The 14929-nt window shown below is 42.1% G+C and overlaps 1 protein-coding gene across 1 annotated transcript in view; it reads left to right on the plus strand.

Annotated features, from left to right (window-relative positions):
* The window catches only part of SPSB4 (splA/ryanodine receptor domain and SOCS box containing 4), a 200966-nt gene that overhangs the window by 82450 nt on the left and 103587 nt on the right, over window positions 1-14929 (plus strand). Inside the window, exon 2 of the mRNA XM_077290853.1 lies at window positions 6123-6986. Coding sequence (XP_077146968.1) covers window positions 6293-6986 — 694 coding nt within the window. The 5' untranslated portion in view covers window positions 6123-6292. The remainder of the gene's footprint in view (window positions 1-6122; window positions 6987-14929) is intronic.

A 14929-nucleotide genomic window follows, 5' to 3' on the forward strand; every position in this document is an offset into this window, starting at 1 on the left:
AACAAAAGAGAAATCTTTATCAGATCAATATATGGTGACCATCATTTGCCTTTAAAACAGCATCAATTCTTCTAGGTACACTTGTACACAGTATTTAAACGAATTCAGCAAGGAGTTTGTTTCAAACATCTTGGAGAACTAACTACAGATCTTCTGTGGATGTAGGCTTGTACAAATCTTTCTGTCTCTTCGTGCAATCCCAGACAGACTTGATGATTTTGAGATTAGGGCTCTGTAGGGCCCATATTATTACTTCCAGGACTCCTTGTTCAACTTTACACTGAAAATAGTTCTTAATTACATACGTATCTGTCTGGATATCTTAGCATTAAGGAGACCATTAGTCCTGACCAAATCCTCAACTTTGTTGAAATGCAGCCGCAAACTTGCAAGGAACCTCCACCATGCTTCACTGTTGCCTGCAGACATTCATTATTGTATCACTCTTCAGCCCCCCAGTGAATAAACTGCCTTTTGTTACAGCTAAATATTTCACATCTTTACTTATTAGTCCAGAAGATCTACTGACAATTTTCTGCACTCCAGTTACTATGTATTGATGCATAGTTGTCTCTTTGATTCAATTTGGAAGGAATGGTTTTGGCTGCAGTTTTTCCATGAAGACACTTTCTGACCAGACTTCTCAGAACAGTAGATAGGTGTAGTTGTGTCGCACTGATTGCTGTCAGTTCTGAGCTGATGGCACTGCTGGACATCCTTCAAGGTTTCCTTGGTTGACCATCATGTTTATTGTCCTCAACTTTGACTGTATATCTGACCTCAACCCGACCTGTAATAGAAGGAAAATAACTTTTATTATACTTACCTGCAGGGCGGTCTGGTCCGATTGGCATCACTGGTCTTGGACCAGCACCTCCCATCTTCTTGCGATCCTCGTCATCCTGCTTGCTTCATGTGGATGACGCGTCCCCCTTCATCATCCACACAGTCTCCTCGGCACAACGCTCCAGCGCAGGCATATTTCTCTGCCCTGTCGAGGGCAGAGCAAAGTACTGCAGTGCGCAGGCGCCACGGCTCTTTGACCTTTCCCGGCACCTGCGCACTGCAGTACTTTGCTCTGCCCTCAACAGGGCAGAGAAGTCCGCCTGCGCAGGAGCGCTGTCCCAAGGAGACGTGTCATCCACACGAAGCAAGCAGGAGGGCGGCATCGCAAGAAGGGAGGCGTCGGACCAAGAATCATAGAATCATAGATTAATTGAGTTGGATGGGACCTCCTGGGTCATCTGGTCCAACCCCCTGCTCAAAGCAGGATTTGCTAAATCATCCCAGACAGATGTCTGTCCAGCCTCTGTTTGAAAACTTCCATGGAAGGAGAACTCACCACCTCTCATGGCAGCCTGTTCCACTCATTGATCATCCTAACTGTCAAAAAGTTTTTTCTAATATCTAATCTGCTTCTAGTCTTTCCTAGTGCAAATGAGAATAAAGATGATCCTTCTACAATGTGACAGCCCTTGAGATATTTGTAGACAGCTATTAAGTCTCCTCTCAGTCTTCTTTTTTGAAAGCTAAACATTCCCAGATCCTGTAAACGTTCCTCATATGACATGGTTTGCAGACCAGTCACCATTCTGGTCGCTCTTCTCTGAACTTGCTCCAGTTTGTTGATGTCTTTTTTGAAATGTGGTGCCCAAAACTGGACACAGTATTCCAGGTGAGGTCTGACTGAAGAGTAGAGGGCAATAATGACTTTGCATGATCTAGACTGTATGCTTCTGTTAATACATCCCAGAATTGCATTTGCCTTTTTTTGCTGCTGCATCATACTGTTGACTCATGTTCAGTTTATGATCTATTAGTATACCCAAGTCTTTTTCACATGTGCTGTTTCTTAGCCCTATTCCTCCCATTCTGTATATGATTTTTTCATTTTTATTGCCCAGATGTAGTACTTTGCATTTTGTCTTGTTAAAAACCATTCTGTTAGTTGCTGCCCACTGCTCCAGTTTATTTATATCTTTTGAGTCCTCTCTCTCTTCTCTAGTATTAGCTATCCCTCCTAGCTTTGTGTTAGGGTTGGCGGAACGCACCGAATATATATATTTATTAGAAGAAGTTGGTGCGTTCGCAACCCGGGATCCACCTTGCAGGAAAGCACCTGCAGCTAGATATGGCGGTACAATTTAGTAATATAAACAGACTCTGTTACTTCACAGAGTCTGTTAGCAAGGATAACGCTGTGCCCTGTTTGGCTCACAGAGGAACACAGCTACTTAGTAGAGCAGATGGTGGTCATGCAGTCAAATGCAAACACGCAGCTCCTCGCCGGAGGCGCCAGCATTCTAGGGGCTTATTTCAGCCGGGTCCCTGAATACACACACACCAAACTCCTCGCTGGAGGTGCCAGCATTCTAGGGGCTTATTTCAGCCAGGTCCCTGAATACACACACAAACATGACCACATTAGCGCTAAGCTCGTACATAAATTGACACTAGCGCATGGCCGTGCGGTCATGCTCACCTCTTATAGCTGCAGCAAGTACAGGACCTTCCTAGAAGGACCAATGAGAGACTGCCACAGATGTTGAACACCTTCAGGACCTTCCTAGAGGACCAATAGGATTTGCGGCAGTACCTGAGCATGTGACCCTTGATCTCCAATGAGAGATCTTACCCTGGGCATGCTCAGAAGAGGAAAAGTAGGACTTCGTCCCAAAGACGTCTGCTCGCTGCTGACCAGTACTGGCCACAATGGCAGAAGCTGGAAGGACAGCAGTAACCCTTCGCACAGTGTCAGACTGAGCATGACACTGGGACCGACGCCTCCGCTGAGCAGGCTCCACTGCGGCAGGAGAAGTATGGGAGACCGCAGCGGAGATGGCTCGAGATTCCCCCTGTGCAGAGGCAGGAACTCGACCCCTAACACTTTGTGTCATCAGCAAATTTAATTAGTGTACCCTCAATTTCTTCATCTAAATCATTAATAAAGATGTTGAACAATACAGGGCCCAGGAAAGAAGAGCGACGCCCATTGGACCAGACCGCCCCACAGGTGAGTATAGTAAAAGTTATTTTTCTTCTCTTACAGGTTTGGTTGGGGCAGATATACAGCATTATAAAATACTGTATATCAGCCCTGAAAGGTGCTGGCCGTGTCTCTTATCGGCCAAACCTGGTGACAGATTCCCGTTAACACAGTGACCATACACAACATACACATATACATAGACTTAGTGAAAAAAAAGTTTATGGGAGGGCATCTTTAGAATTCCAACCCTATTCTCCATGTTATAAATGGCCTCGCATATAACTTGTTGATATTTTCCCCCTGTTTTTCATTAGATGACTTGACCTAAACCCTTTTATCACATTATGTGCCTTGCAGATAGGATTGTTGCGTCACTGGTAGTAAATCTGTGTGACAGAACCCAAACTTTGATGTCTGAAATCGTAAACTATTGCAAATGTTTCATAACATCTGGTAGCAACGTGAAATTCAATCAGATCCTTGTCAGAGTACACAGTTGTCGCAAATAGGAAGGAAAATAGAGAATATCGGAGGCAGGAGTACAGTACGTACAGTCTCTGTTTCCTCGCTTATGGCAAACACAATAACAATCCTTGGCAGTGTTGAAATGACATGATGTGTCTGAAGCAGCCGTCACTTTATGATGTACAATAGTAAATGTTAGTAATGTTTCTCGTGCTTGTGTGTAATGCTTAGCTCAATGTTTTCAGACTGACTCATTCCCTCCCAATTTACTGTAACCCGGTGCGTTCACCAGTAATTTAGTCTTTTGTGATTATCATACATTAGATCTTATGCTTCTCAGGCTCTGTTCACATGTCCTGTAGTTATTTCCATTTTTAAGATCCATTTTGGGATGCCAAAAATGGAAATCATCCAGTGCAGGATTTATTCAAATGATTGGGGATGGAAATGCCTTAAAACGTCTCCCATTTTACTGAAATCCAGCTGCTATCCATTTTGTAGCTTTTTCTAAAAAACGTAGTCTAGACAACTTTTTTGTCCAGAAAAAAAAGGATAGCAACTGGAACCTTTTTTTTTACATTCAGGTCTATGGGAAATTGATCGTAATGATGGTCATCTATTATGTCATCCGTAAACGCATCAAGTTCTGCACATGCCCAGAACACTGGAGTTTCATCTGTTATTTCTCTGCTTGGAATGGATGCAGTTTTTTTTTATAACACTGGATCTGTTACAAGCAGATGACAGCTGGACATGTGAACTGAGCCTTACTTGATGTCCTGGCCATGATTTAGGATATGGCTACAGATGTATGCACCATTACCTTTCCACAGCACTCCAATTTCTCACAATACAAATTCAGTATGAATTCAATGTACCGTAATAGTTATCGCAACCTGCTAGCAAAACCCTCAACAGGTTGTAATTTACATCCCAACCAACATGTGTCTACATTTTGACACATATAGCGTAAAGATCATGTGACATGTGCATGACCCTATAAACTAACATTGGTCTGAGTGCGATCTAATGTTCTGTTGGACCGCACACGGACCAATATTATAGTCATCTGCACCTGTCCTTAGAAGAATGCATCAAGACAAGCCGACAGTCATCCTAAGAACGAGCATAATGTTTGTTCATTGAGTGCAATTATTTTTAAGCTTAAGAATCCTCATTAGTAGCAGCACACGATCCTGTGTAAACAGGCGATATGCTGCTGATAACATGATATTCTGAACAAACAGAGCGATGTTAGTAATGGCCGCTCTGTGTGCAGAGAATTCTGGTCCGACGGTCTAAACAACCAATAAACAACCATCCATTAACTTCCATGTAGCCAACTGGAAATTGTTTAATGCCGCAGTTAAAAGAGCCATTCGAATGGGGATAGTTACTTATCCTTGGGTCACCCGTGGTTACACAAGAATCACCTATCCTGTGGATGCAGTTGATAATAAAGATGTTCATGGTTCAACCCCTTTAATGCCCCAATTGTAATAATGTATATGGTTTTTGCAGGGTCTTCTCCACCTGCACTTGACATGAAGGGCTTTGTGGGGGATAAAGATCTTGGTCTCATATTTTTTTCTTTTTGTTGAATACATATAGAAGCTATGGATGTTAGTACTGCTATAGGGTTTCTGATCCATTTTTAGTATATGTTGTCTGATTTAATAGATTATTTTTAAAATGGGTCATTTGGGTAATATATAAATCCAATTACGAAAATATCTGTGACCTTGCTGATGTGACTCGCAGAGGTCTTTTACTTATAACATTGACTTTATTATAGCTACTTTTTATGAAACTAAAACTCTCTCCATGGTCTGAGATGCAGAATGTGTATACAAGTATATGTATAAAATCTGAAATCTCCGAAGAGTAAGGGAGATGTGTCTTCTGATCTTCTATGGAGAACCGTTAGTTAAAGGAATGTGAATAATGTTCTTGCATCCAAAGGCGAGGCTTTGGCTAGACTTATGTGGAGGGGTGGAGGGAAGGAAAGCGGTGTGTGTCTGTATCCCATTATGAATCAGAGGAAGTTATTGTCTGTGTAGCACACTGTGAGCTCTGTACATTCTCAGGCACATTTTGTTTTTAGTTAGTCAGAGTCTGTGCAGGGTGTCTAAACCTGTCAGCTGCCCCCAATGCCTCAGAAATATATAGAGTTAAGTCTAAAGAAGAGGCCTCTGAAGTTTTTACGATTTGTGTAGAATTTCAAGCTTAGCAGCTAGAAGGTATCAGCGAACTTGTCCTCGCTCAGAGGAACCTTTCCTTCTTTTTCGCTTGTTTTTACAGTACACATTCGGCACAAAATTGAACCAAAACATATTTCATTAAGTCTTTGCTTTCTACATGGTACAGTACCTTCCTCTGGAGTCTGAGGAGCATTTATAGTATGATATGCTGTGCTTTGTAACAATCTCCCTTGCTCTTGCAGTTCTCAGATGTTAGACTTGTTCTTTCCAGGCTTCCTGGATTAAGCATGGAATCAGTTTTATGTAACAACTGTGAATGGAGAAATTAATAATTGGCAACACATTATACGCATATCAGATAGACAATGTTTAGGAACATAAGGTCCAAGGCTGAGAAACTTGATTTTATGTACAAACTCACTTATGTCATTCGTCCTGAACTAATATATTGTTCTCATTTCTTCCAGGAAAAGCTTTGCAGAAGATTGCTGGACTGCTGAGGGTCTACATCGGCTGCTTGTGGTGCACAAGTAACTGGCTTCAATATACATTTTTTAATGAGGTAACAGAAGGAAACAAAGGAACATCTTCCTTTTCCCCTACCCTGTCCCTTTTTTTATCAACCCATAGACGAGAAATGGGTCAGAAGATCTCAGGGAGTATAAAGTCTGTGGATGTACGGGACCCCCCTTATAGACCAGTCAAAAGAGAACTGAGGGGCCCTGACTTTTGTAAACCTGCTAGGCTAGATATGCTGCTGGATATGCCCGTGGCTACTATGGAATTTCAGCACAAACATGCTTGGAACAATGAGGACCGGTCTTTGAATATCTTCGTGAAGGAGGACGACCGTCTGACGTTCCACCGGCACCCAGTTGCACAAAGTACAGACTGCATCAGAGGAAAAGTTGGCTACACAAGAGGCCTTCACGTTTGGCAAATTCATTGGCCTACAAGACAAAGAGGAACGCATGCCGTTGTGGGGGTAGCTACTGCTGATGCCCCTTTACATTCAGTTGGATATACTTCATTGGTAGGAAGCAATAGTGAGTCTTGGGGCTGGGACCTAGGACGAAACAAACTCTATTACAACTGTAAAAACCAACCTGGTGTTACATATCCAGCTTTTCTGGAACCTGATGAAGCATTTGTACTCCCAGACTCTTTGCTAGTAGTGTTAGACATGGATGAGGGAACTCTTAGCTTCATTGTTGATGGACAATATTTAGGAGTTGCCTTCAGAGGACTTAAAGGGAAAAAACTTTACCCTATTGTCAGCGCTGTATGGGGTCACTGTGAAATTACAATGCGATACATCAATGGACTTGATCGTAAGTACTATATTCATGATACTGTATTAGTATTTTACTTTTTGAGATAGTTTATGTTGTTAAATTCCCAAACTTTGCTGTTTCTCTGCTGTCTCGGGATGTGATAACAAACTATCTTGTTATATTAATATAACGACTACTGATATTATGATGGACACTCAAAATCTTTAAAGTTGACTCCCTATGTTACTATCTCTTTGGCTCTGTTCACATCTGGGCTTTTCATTTCCATTGTTCTGCTACAATTGTAGAGTAATTAAAAAAAAATTATGACAGTTAGTAGATTGACACCAAAAGTCGAGGGAACCAATTGACTGTAATATGATACTGCCGGTTTCTCTGATAGTGTCCATCCCTTCTTCAGACAAAACAAAGCAGCCTACAGCGCTATTTTGCTCTCCATTTTTTTTTTTTTACAAAATCTGCAACAAACGCTCTGAGAGTAGATATAAACAGAGCATTAGATAGGACCCAAAGATGGTAAATCATTGCCTAATAAAATAATAAATATAAAGATATCTGACAACCAGCAATGGTTCCAATAGCTGTTACATGTATATATTGGCTACTGTGGAAAAAAGGGAATCCAGCTCCAAGAGATAAAATCACTTAGCTTTAATAGTATTCATTTAAAATAAAAATAGGCTATAAGACATACAAAACCGGGTATACCGGAAGGAGAGTGCCTGTATAAACTGTACGCGTTTCGAACACACAAGTGCTCTTAGTCTCTCTCTCTCTATATATATATATATTGGCTACTGCATTGTACTATATCCAGTAAATCCACAAAACACTCCACACTTGCACATTGGAAATAATAGAGAATTTATAAAAGAGCCTTTTCTAATTAAGCCCCTTAGACCTCCACACCATACTGATTTTTGGCAGATTTCTACATGGCATGCTGGGGAGACTCAAAGAATTCTGTAGTAGGGTAGGTATTAGTGATGAACGAACGTGGTCGAATAAGGTGTTATCCGAGCAAGCTCGGGTGCTATCCGAAAATCTTTGGCGTACTTGAAAAATATGTTCAAGTCCCCACGCCTGCATGTCTCACGGCTGTTCAAGTCCCCACGCCTGCATGCTTCGCGGCTGTTCGATTCCCCGCACCTGCATGCCTCACGGCTGTTCAAGTCCCCACGCCTGCATGCCTCACGGCTGTTCGATTCCCCGCGCCTGCATGCTTCATGGCTGTTCGTGTCCCCACGCCTGCATGTCTCACAGCTGTTCAAGTCTCCGCGCCTGCATGTCTCACAGCTGTTCGAGTCCCCGCACCTGCATGTCTCACGGCGGTTCGAGTCCCTGCGCCTGCATGTCTCACGGCTGTCCGAGTCCCTGCACCTGCATGTCTCAAGGCTGTTCGAGTCCCCGTGTCTGCATGTCTCATGGCTGTTCAAGTCCCCACGCCTGCATGTCTCACAGCTGTTTGAGTCCCCGCGCCTGCATGTCTCACAGCTGTTCGAGTCCCTATGGCTCCATTTCTCACGGCTGTTCGAGTCCCTATGGCTGCATTTCTCACAGCTGTTTGAGTCCCCACGCCTGCATGTCTCACAGCTGTCCGAGTCCCCATGCCTGCATGTCTCACGGCTGTTCGAGTCTCCGCGTCTGCATGCCTCACAGCTGTTCGAGTCCCCGCACCTGCATGTCTCACAGCTGTTCGAGTCCCTATGGCTCCATTTCTCACGGCTGTTCGAGTCCCTATGGCTGCATTTCTCACAGCTGTTCGAGTCCCCACGCCTGCATGTCTCACAGCTGTTCGAGTCCCCATGCCTGCATGCCTCACAGCTGTTCGAGTCCCCGCGTCTGCATGCCTCACAGCTGTTCGAGTCCCCGCGTCTGCATGTCTCACAGCTGTTTGAGTCCCCGCGCTTGCATGTCTCACGGCTGTTTGAGTCCCCACGCCTGCATGTCTCACGGCTGTTCAAGTCCCCCTGTCTGCATGTCTCATGGCTGTTCGAGTCCCCATGCCTGCATGTCTCACTTCTGTTCGAGTCCCCGCGCCTGCGTGTCTCACTTCTGTTCGAGTCCCAGCGCCTGCATGTCTCACAGCTGTTCGACAGCCGCAATACATGCAGGGATTGCCAGTTTGTTAGGCTGCAGCTGTCAAACAGCCACGGGGACTCAAACATATTTTTCAAGCATGCTGAAGTCACTTGGTTAGCACCCGAGCAAGCTTGGATAACCCCTTATTCGAGCATGGGTTTCTCATCACTAATAGCTATGTTAAGCAAGTCAGCAAAATATTCTTATCTGTTCTTCTGCTTCCCCAAAATTAACCGCCTACAGGTTGCACAACGTTGTGGAGGCAGTGACCAGAACAGTGTTGGGTTTGCATCAAGGTCTTACCTTTTTTCTATTTTACTTTTTGGCCTTTATTTTACATTCATTTGCCAGTAAACAAAATTCCTGAATGCTGCAGTACTGTGGAAAGTTCAGGTTACTTTGCAGTTACTTTATCCTTAAGGATTGTGCTACCCTACAGATGCCAATTTGTTATCCTCTGTTTGCTCTTGAACAGAATGTATTTCCATGTGTGTTTCTAGAAGGATTAATGTGGAGCAGATTTTATGATGGACCTGAATTGTTACCAGTGAAGGTGCCAGGCTTTCTCGTAATAAAAGGGATCTTGAATTGTAATCAAGAATCGCTGCAGTAAAATAATATTATGCAGATCTGAGACACTAGGAAGATGTAACTAGATAAAAAATGTATTGAACATAGTAAACATATGTGGAGGGTTAATATTTAATGAACTGAATGCAGACTGATGAATCCTCCCTCTGAATACACCGTGAACGCCTGTTAGACCTCACAGAAATTAGATTTATCAGATGCATATATTATATAATGTGGGCATTATGGATAGTGGGACTGTATATAAAATACATTTATGGACGGTGCATTACATTTGGGTAGCTGCTACGGGAAGTAAATCCATTTAGGGCTCCGATTCCTTATCTTAGAGTTTCCATTCAGGTCGCTGTAAAAGATACGCCCGGCTTGGTTGCAGTAGATCCATTATTAATGTTGGAGCAGGGCTGGAAATAATCTGTCCTGTACCTGAGTGATAGCCCTTGGCCACTACAAAGGTTGATTGATCTAACAAGTGAATCATTTCTTGGTTGTTTATGCAGCATTTTCAGTAAGGTTGATTCCTAAAGTAGTTTGCATTAGTGATGTCTGGAAGGCTATCCATAGCATTGTCTCACGTCAGGGGCTTGTACTGGGAATGAAGAGACATGGCTTGTAATAATTGCAATAATCTGCCTTTATGCCAATCATAGAAGTACTAATAAAGGCTCTGGATAATCTTCCAGAGCCTTTGTATCAGGAATGTATGCACTTGTAGTTTGGATAGGCCCCTGAGACTGGAGGGACACATTATGCCAGATCTCCATTTCACAGTTAACAAGCAGTTCTGTTCTGCAGGAAAACAGATTGATCTATTATTTTATAGGAAATGTAAAACTGTTTTTGATTTTTACAATCTTAATTCCTGCACTTCTTTTCATCCGCTATCTGGACAAGCCCTTTTTAAATAAAGTATTCCCCTTTTTAAATTAATAATTTAAAAAATCTTGAAACGTATGGGTAATTATGTGCATGTGGGTGTTTGTGTTTTGCAGCACTGACATTGTCAGTTGTAGCTTCGCAGTAAATGAAATGCTGATTTTATGTACCAGCGTCTTTCTAGGGTCATAGTTTGTATGTTGTATACATTGCTAAATGATCCGCAGGGGTACAAGACAACAGATCATTTTCTATTTTCTTCCTCAGATCATGTAGACATGGCTTTCTTGACCGTCTGTTTAATCCATCATCTCACTATTAATATGGGCATACAGGTTATAAACTGCTAAGGAGAGTGATCCATGTATGCCTCATATCAGATGCCTCGATATGGATAAATCATCTTTTATCACTTTATATAAATGACCTCTTCCAGGCTACGGGGCGAACGTGGCCTGGAAGATAACTCTGCCCCCCCAGAGCCTATTTTACATGAAGGGGGAGTTACCAGTGTGATGAGTACGGTAATAGTTACAAGTGTAATGGCCGCTCTCTGCTATCCTGATCTCGGAGAGCTGTGTGTGATTACCTGACACATCTGCAGGTTTCTCTCAGTTTCCATCTCACAGGCAGACAGGCTGCAATATTGTTGTAATACAGAAGAGCTCAGAGAGCTATAAAATGTGTTTGTAAGAAAACAAAGTTAATTTCTCCTGTTCTGTGTTAGTTACTTGCCTCACACTGGTAACTCCTCCTTCTATATAAAATAAGCTCTGGAGGCAGACTTATCTTCCGAACAGCATCCTCCCCATAGCCTGGAAAAGGTCATTTATATAAAGTGATAAAAGATGATTTCTCACCAATAAAGCATCTGATATGAGACATACAGGCATCACTCTCCTCAACAGTCTATAACCTGAATGCCCATATTAATAGTTTAGATGGGTCAAATGTGGTGACAGGTTCCCTTTAAAATAGAATCCATCTTCTAAAAAGTAGGTGCCTGTGGCTACCATGTGTCATCTCATTTGTTGGCCGTGTTGCACAACATTTTTATTCATGTATTGACATACATGATTCTAATCTGCTTTCATTTTTATTTAATATATTTGTAACTAAATTTAAAGGTAGTCCATAGGCACAAAATGTCTGTTCAAATCAAGCACAGGCGCTCTGTGCACCCTTACCATGGCCGAGCAGTTTAGTGCACCTTCCCACCTACTTGTTCTCCATCTATCTCTACCATACTCTTTATAAAGTTAAACCTGGCAATCAAGGAAGAGGGTGGAGATAGATGGAAAACAAGTAAGTGGGAAGGAGTACTCATGTGTTTGGCCATGCTAAGGGCACCGAGCGCCTATGCTTTATTTGAAAACTCATTTCCTACTGATAGAGTCCTTTGAAGCATCGAGTACCCACACCTAAGACTCATGACAGAAGGGGGCATAAAGACCCCTGACGACATGGTCGGACATCAGTGTTATAAAATAGGGGAGGAATTTCATTATATGCTAACATTATATGTAAAACGAAAAAAAAATTCTGCAATTACTCAGTGGCAAAATAATATCCAAAATGAATAAACATATAACCATAATATAAAAATGTGTCCTTTATTAAAAAAAAAAAACTATACGGAAATACAAGACAACTATAGAAAATGTAAAAACACCCCATTAATATTATTTATGGCAGTGTGGTCACGCTGTAAGGCTAACCAATAGTGTCAGTAGTAATAGTAGCAATAATAATATATATAAATCACAAGATGGCTAACAAATACCAAAATAGAATTCGATCAATGGATGTGGCCATAAATAAGTAGAACTGTGCAGACACCAATAGGTAAATGCCCACCACACTCCATCCTGGTGAAGCACAGGTCACACAATGTCAGGTACCCTCATAGAATCGTAGAATGTTAGAGTTGGAAGGGACCTCCAGGATCATCGTTTCCAACCCCCTGCTCAACGCAGGAATCAGGATTCATTAAATCATCACAGACAGATGACATCCATTGAAGGAGAACGCATCACCTCTCGTGGCAGCCTGTTCCACTCATTGATCACTACTAACCCTTCATGTACAAGAAGAAGAACATAAAATAGCTGGAGATATACCAGGATTTCTATGATTAGTGAGAATAAACCTCTTTCCTGCGTGGGTTGCATGCTGTTTGTTACTAGAGCCTCATCCATGGCAGTCACACTTTGGTATATGCTAGATCCGCAGTTTGCCATGCACGGCGCACTGTCCTGATCTGGCAGTAGAGTGAATAAACCCCTAGACCCAGGCTCCTCATGAACATTTTATTTTTAGCTCAGTGATCTGATGCAGCCCCTGGAGGATTCACACATAGATACTGTTTCTGTATTCAGGCTTTAATGGAGTAATCAAGCTGTATTCCAGAATATGCAAGGATGACATAGTTGGTGGGATGTCACTACGCCTGTTGTAGCTCCATTTAGATGACTCTATGGATGTGAAATATATGAGCACATTTAGGGTGGGTGTTATTTAGCGTAATGGAATAGTAGCCTGTAAATATGTATGATACCTGTTTAATCTTATACATAATGCTCTGTGGATGACTGGGTATATCCCTGAGGACGCACACAGTCTGGCGCTGTGATAGTTTACGTTACACCTACATCTTGTACAACTGGACATTTTTTCTATTAATTTGTATTACTGTCAAATCTATTGACAACTAAAAAGGGAATGTACAGTATCTGTCAGTCGGAGATTAACCCTTATCCGGCTGAATAGGTACAATTGTAACTATTCCGTTTTAAAATTGCAATAACTTTTTTTTGAAAAGACGTAGAGGGCTGAAATTTCGTGACATCTCTACATTTTTGGTCCAGAATATATTGGCCAAATTTCAATAAAATATCTCCACCCGCTTCCGAGATAAGGGGTCGAGATCTTTTTGCATCCATAACAAGCTGCATAGGTACAAATGTACCTCATATATTTTGAATGAAGATAATGCAAGGGAAAAAGCATAAATTTTTTTTTAATGATAATGCTATTTAACTATTATAAACAAGTAAAAAACTGTTCATTTACATTATAAAAGAAAATGTAAGAAACTTTTTTTTATTGATTTTCTTTGCAAGTAATGCATGTTGGCTTTGCTACAGAGTGTTCATCGCAAATGGGTTTCACACAAACCACACAAGACTTTCTAGTCTTGCGTTGTTTTCGCCTCAGGTCTCTGCAGACATAGCAACTACCAACAACAGGGGAGGGTCCACGACTACCAAGAGGTATGTTGGGGCCAGCTGCTGGCTGCGATGCTACCACAATGCATCGTCCAAGCACCATTTCTACTGCACCTCGAAGAAAATGGTTTCTCATTATCATTTTGTTTGTACTACGATCTTCAATTGCAATCATACACAGCTGATTTGCGAGATCTTTCAGGAACTTTCTTCGTTGATCCTTTGCCCTGAAGCTTGGATTGTGTTCTCTGTAGATGATGTAGGATGCTAACCCACTGACATCAATCATATTGTAGAAAAATGCCAAAGTCCAACGTGATGTTCGTCGTTTCACAGTGTACTCTCCCAACATTTTATCCATAACATCAACGCCACCTTTTGTTATGTTGTAGTATTTTATTATCTCTGGCTTGGCTGCTAGTGTCTCTTCAACTTCTCCCGTCATGTGCATAGATGATAGAAGCACGACTGATTTGTTCTTCTTTGGTACATATGAACAGACTGTTGCATCATGATTGTAGGCAAAATTTGTCGAGTTTACAGGCCTTTCTTTGGCAGGCTGCATGTTGCTAGGTAGGAACCTTTTGTTTTTTCTTACTGTACCAACTAGTGTCATGTTCCAGGAGTTCAATACCTTAGCTAGTTCCATGGTTGTAAAGAAGTTATCGGTGGTGACATTTCTTCCAGAGCCTTTATACGAGCTCACTAGGTCCAATACTGTTCGTTCTCCAATGTTTACTTGTCGAGGACCATCAGTTGGTTTCCCAGTGTGGAGCTGACCTTGTAAAGGGTAGGCATTTGATGAGTCACAAGCCCAGAAAATCTTTATGCCATATTTAGCTGGTTTTGAAGGTATATACTGGGTAAATTTAGTATGACCTCTAAATGGAAATAATTGCTCGTCGACGGTGATACAATGATATGGCTTGTAGGCTCTCTCCAGATTACTGTTCAGCATTGTCCAGATGTCCCGTATTGGTGCAGCTTTATCTGTTTGCACACGTTCTGCACGTGTATTTTCGTTGTCAAACCTGATAAATCTGAGTATCATCTTGAAGCGGTCACGAGACATGGCTGCACGTATAAGAGGCAGAGCAGCAACATTCCACATTTCCTCCAGATTCTCTTTGTTGGCTCTGTGCACACCAGCAGCAATCAGTATGCCCAAAAATGCATGAAGTTCAGTTTCAGTAAATTGCTTGA

This window comes from Ranitomeya variabilis, chromosome 2 (assembly GCF_051348905.1).
Source record: "Ranitomeya variabilis isolate aRanVar5 chromosome 2, aRanVar5.hap1, whole genome shotgun sequence".
NCBI classification, from domain to species: Eukaryota; Metazoa; Chordata; class Amphibia; order Anura; family Dendrobatidae; genus Ranitomeya; species Ranitomeya variabilis.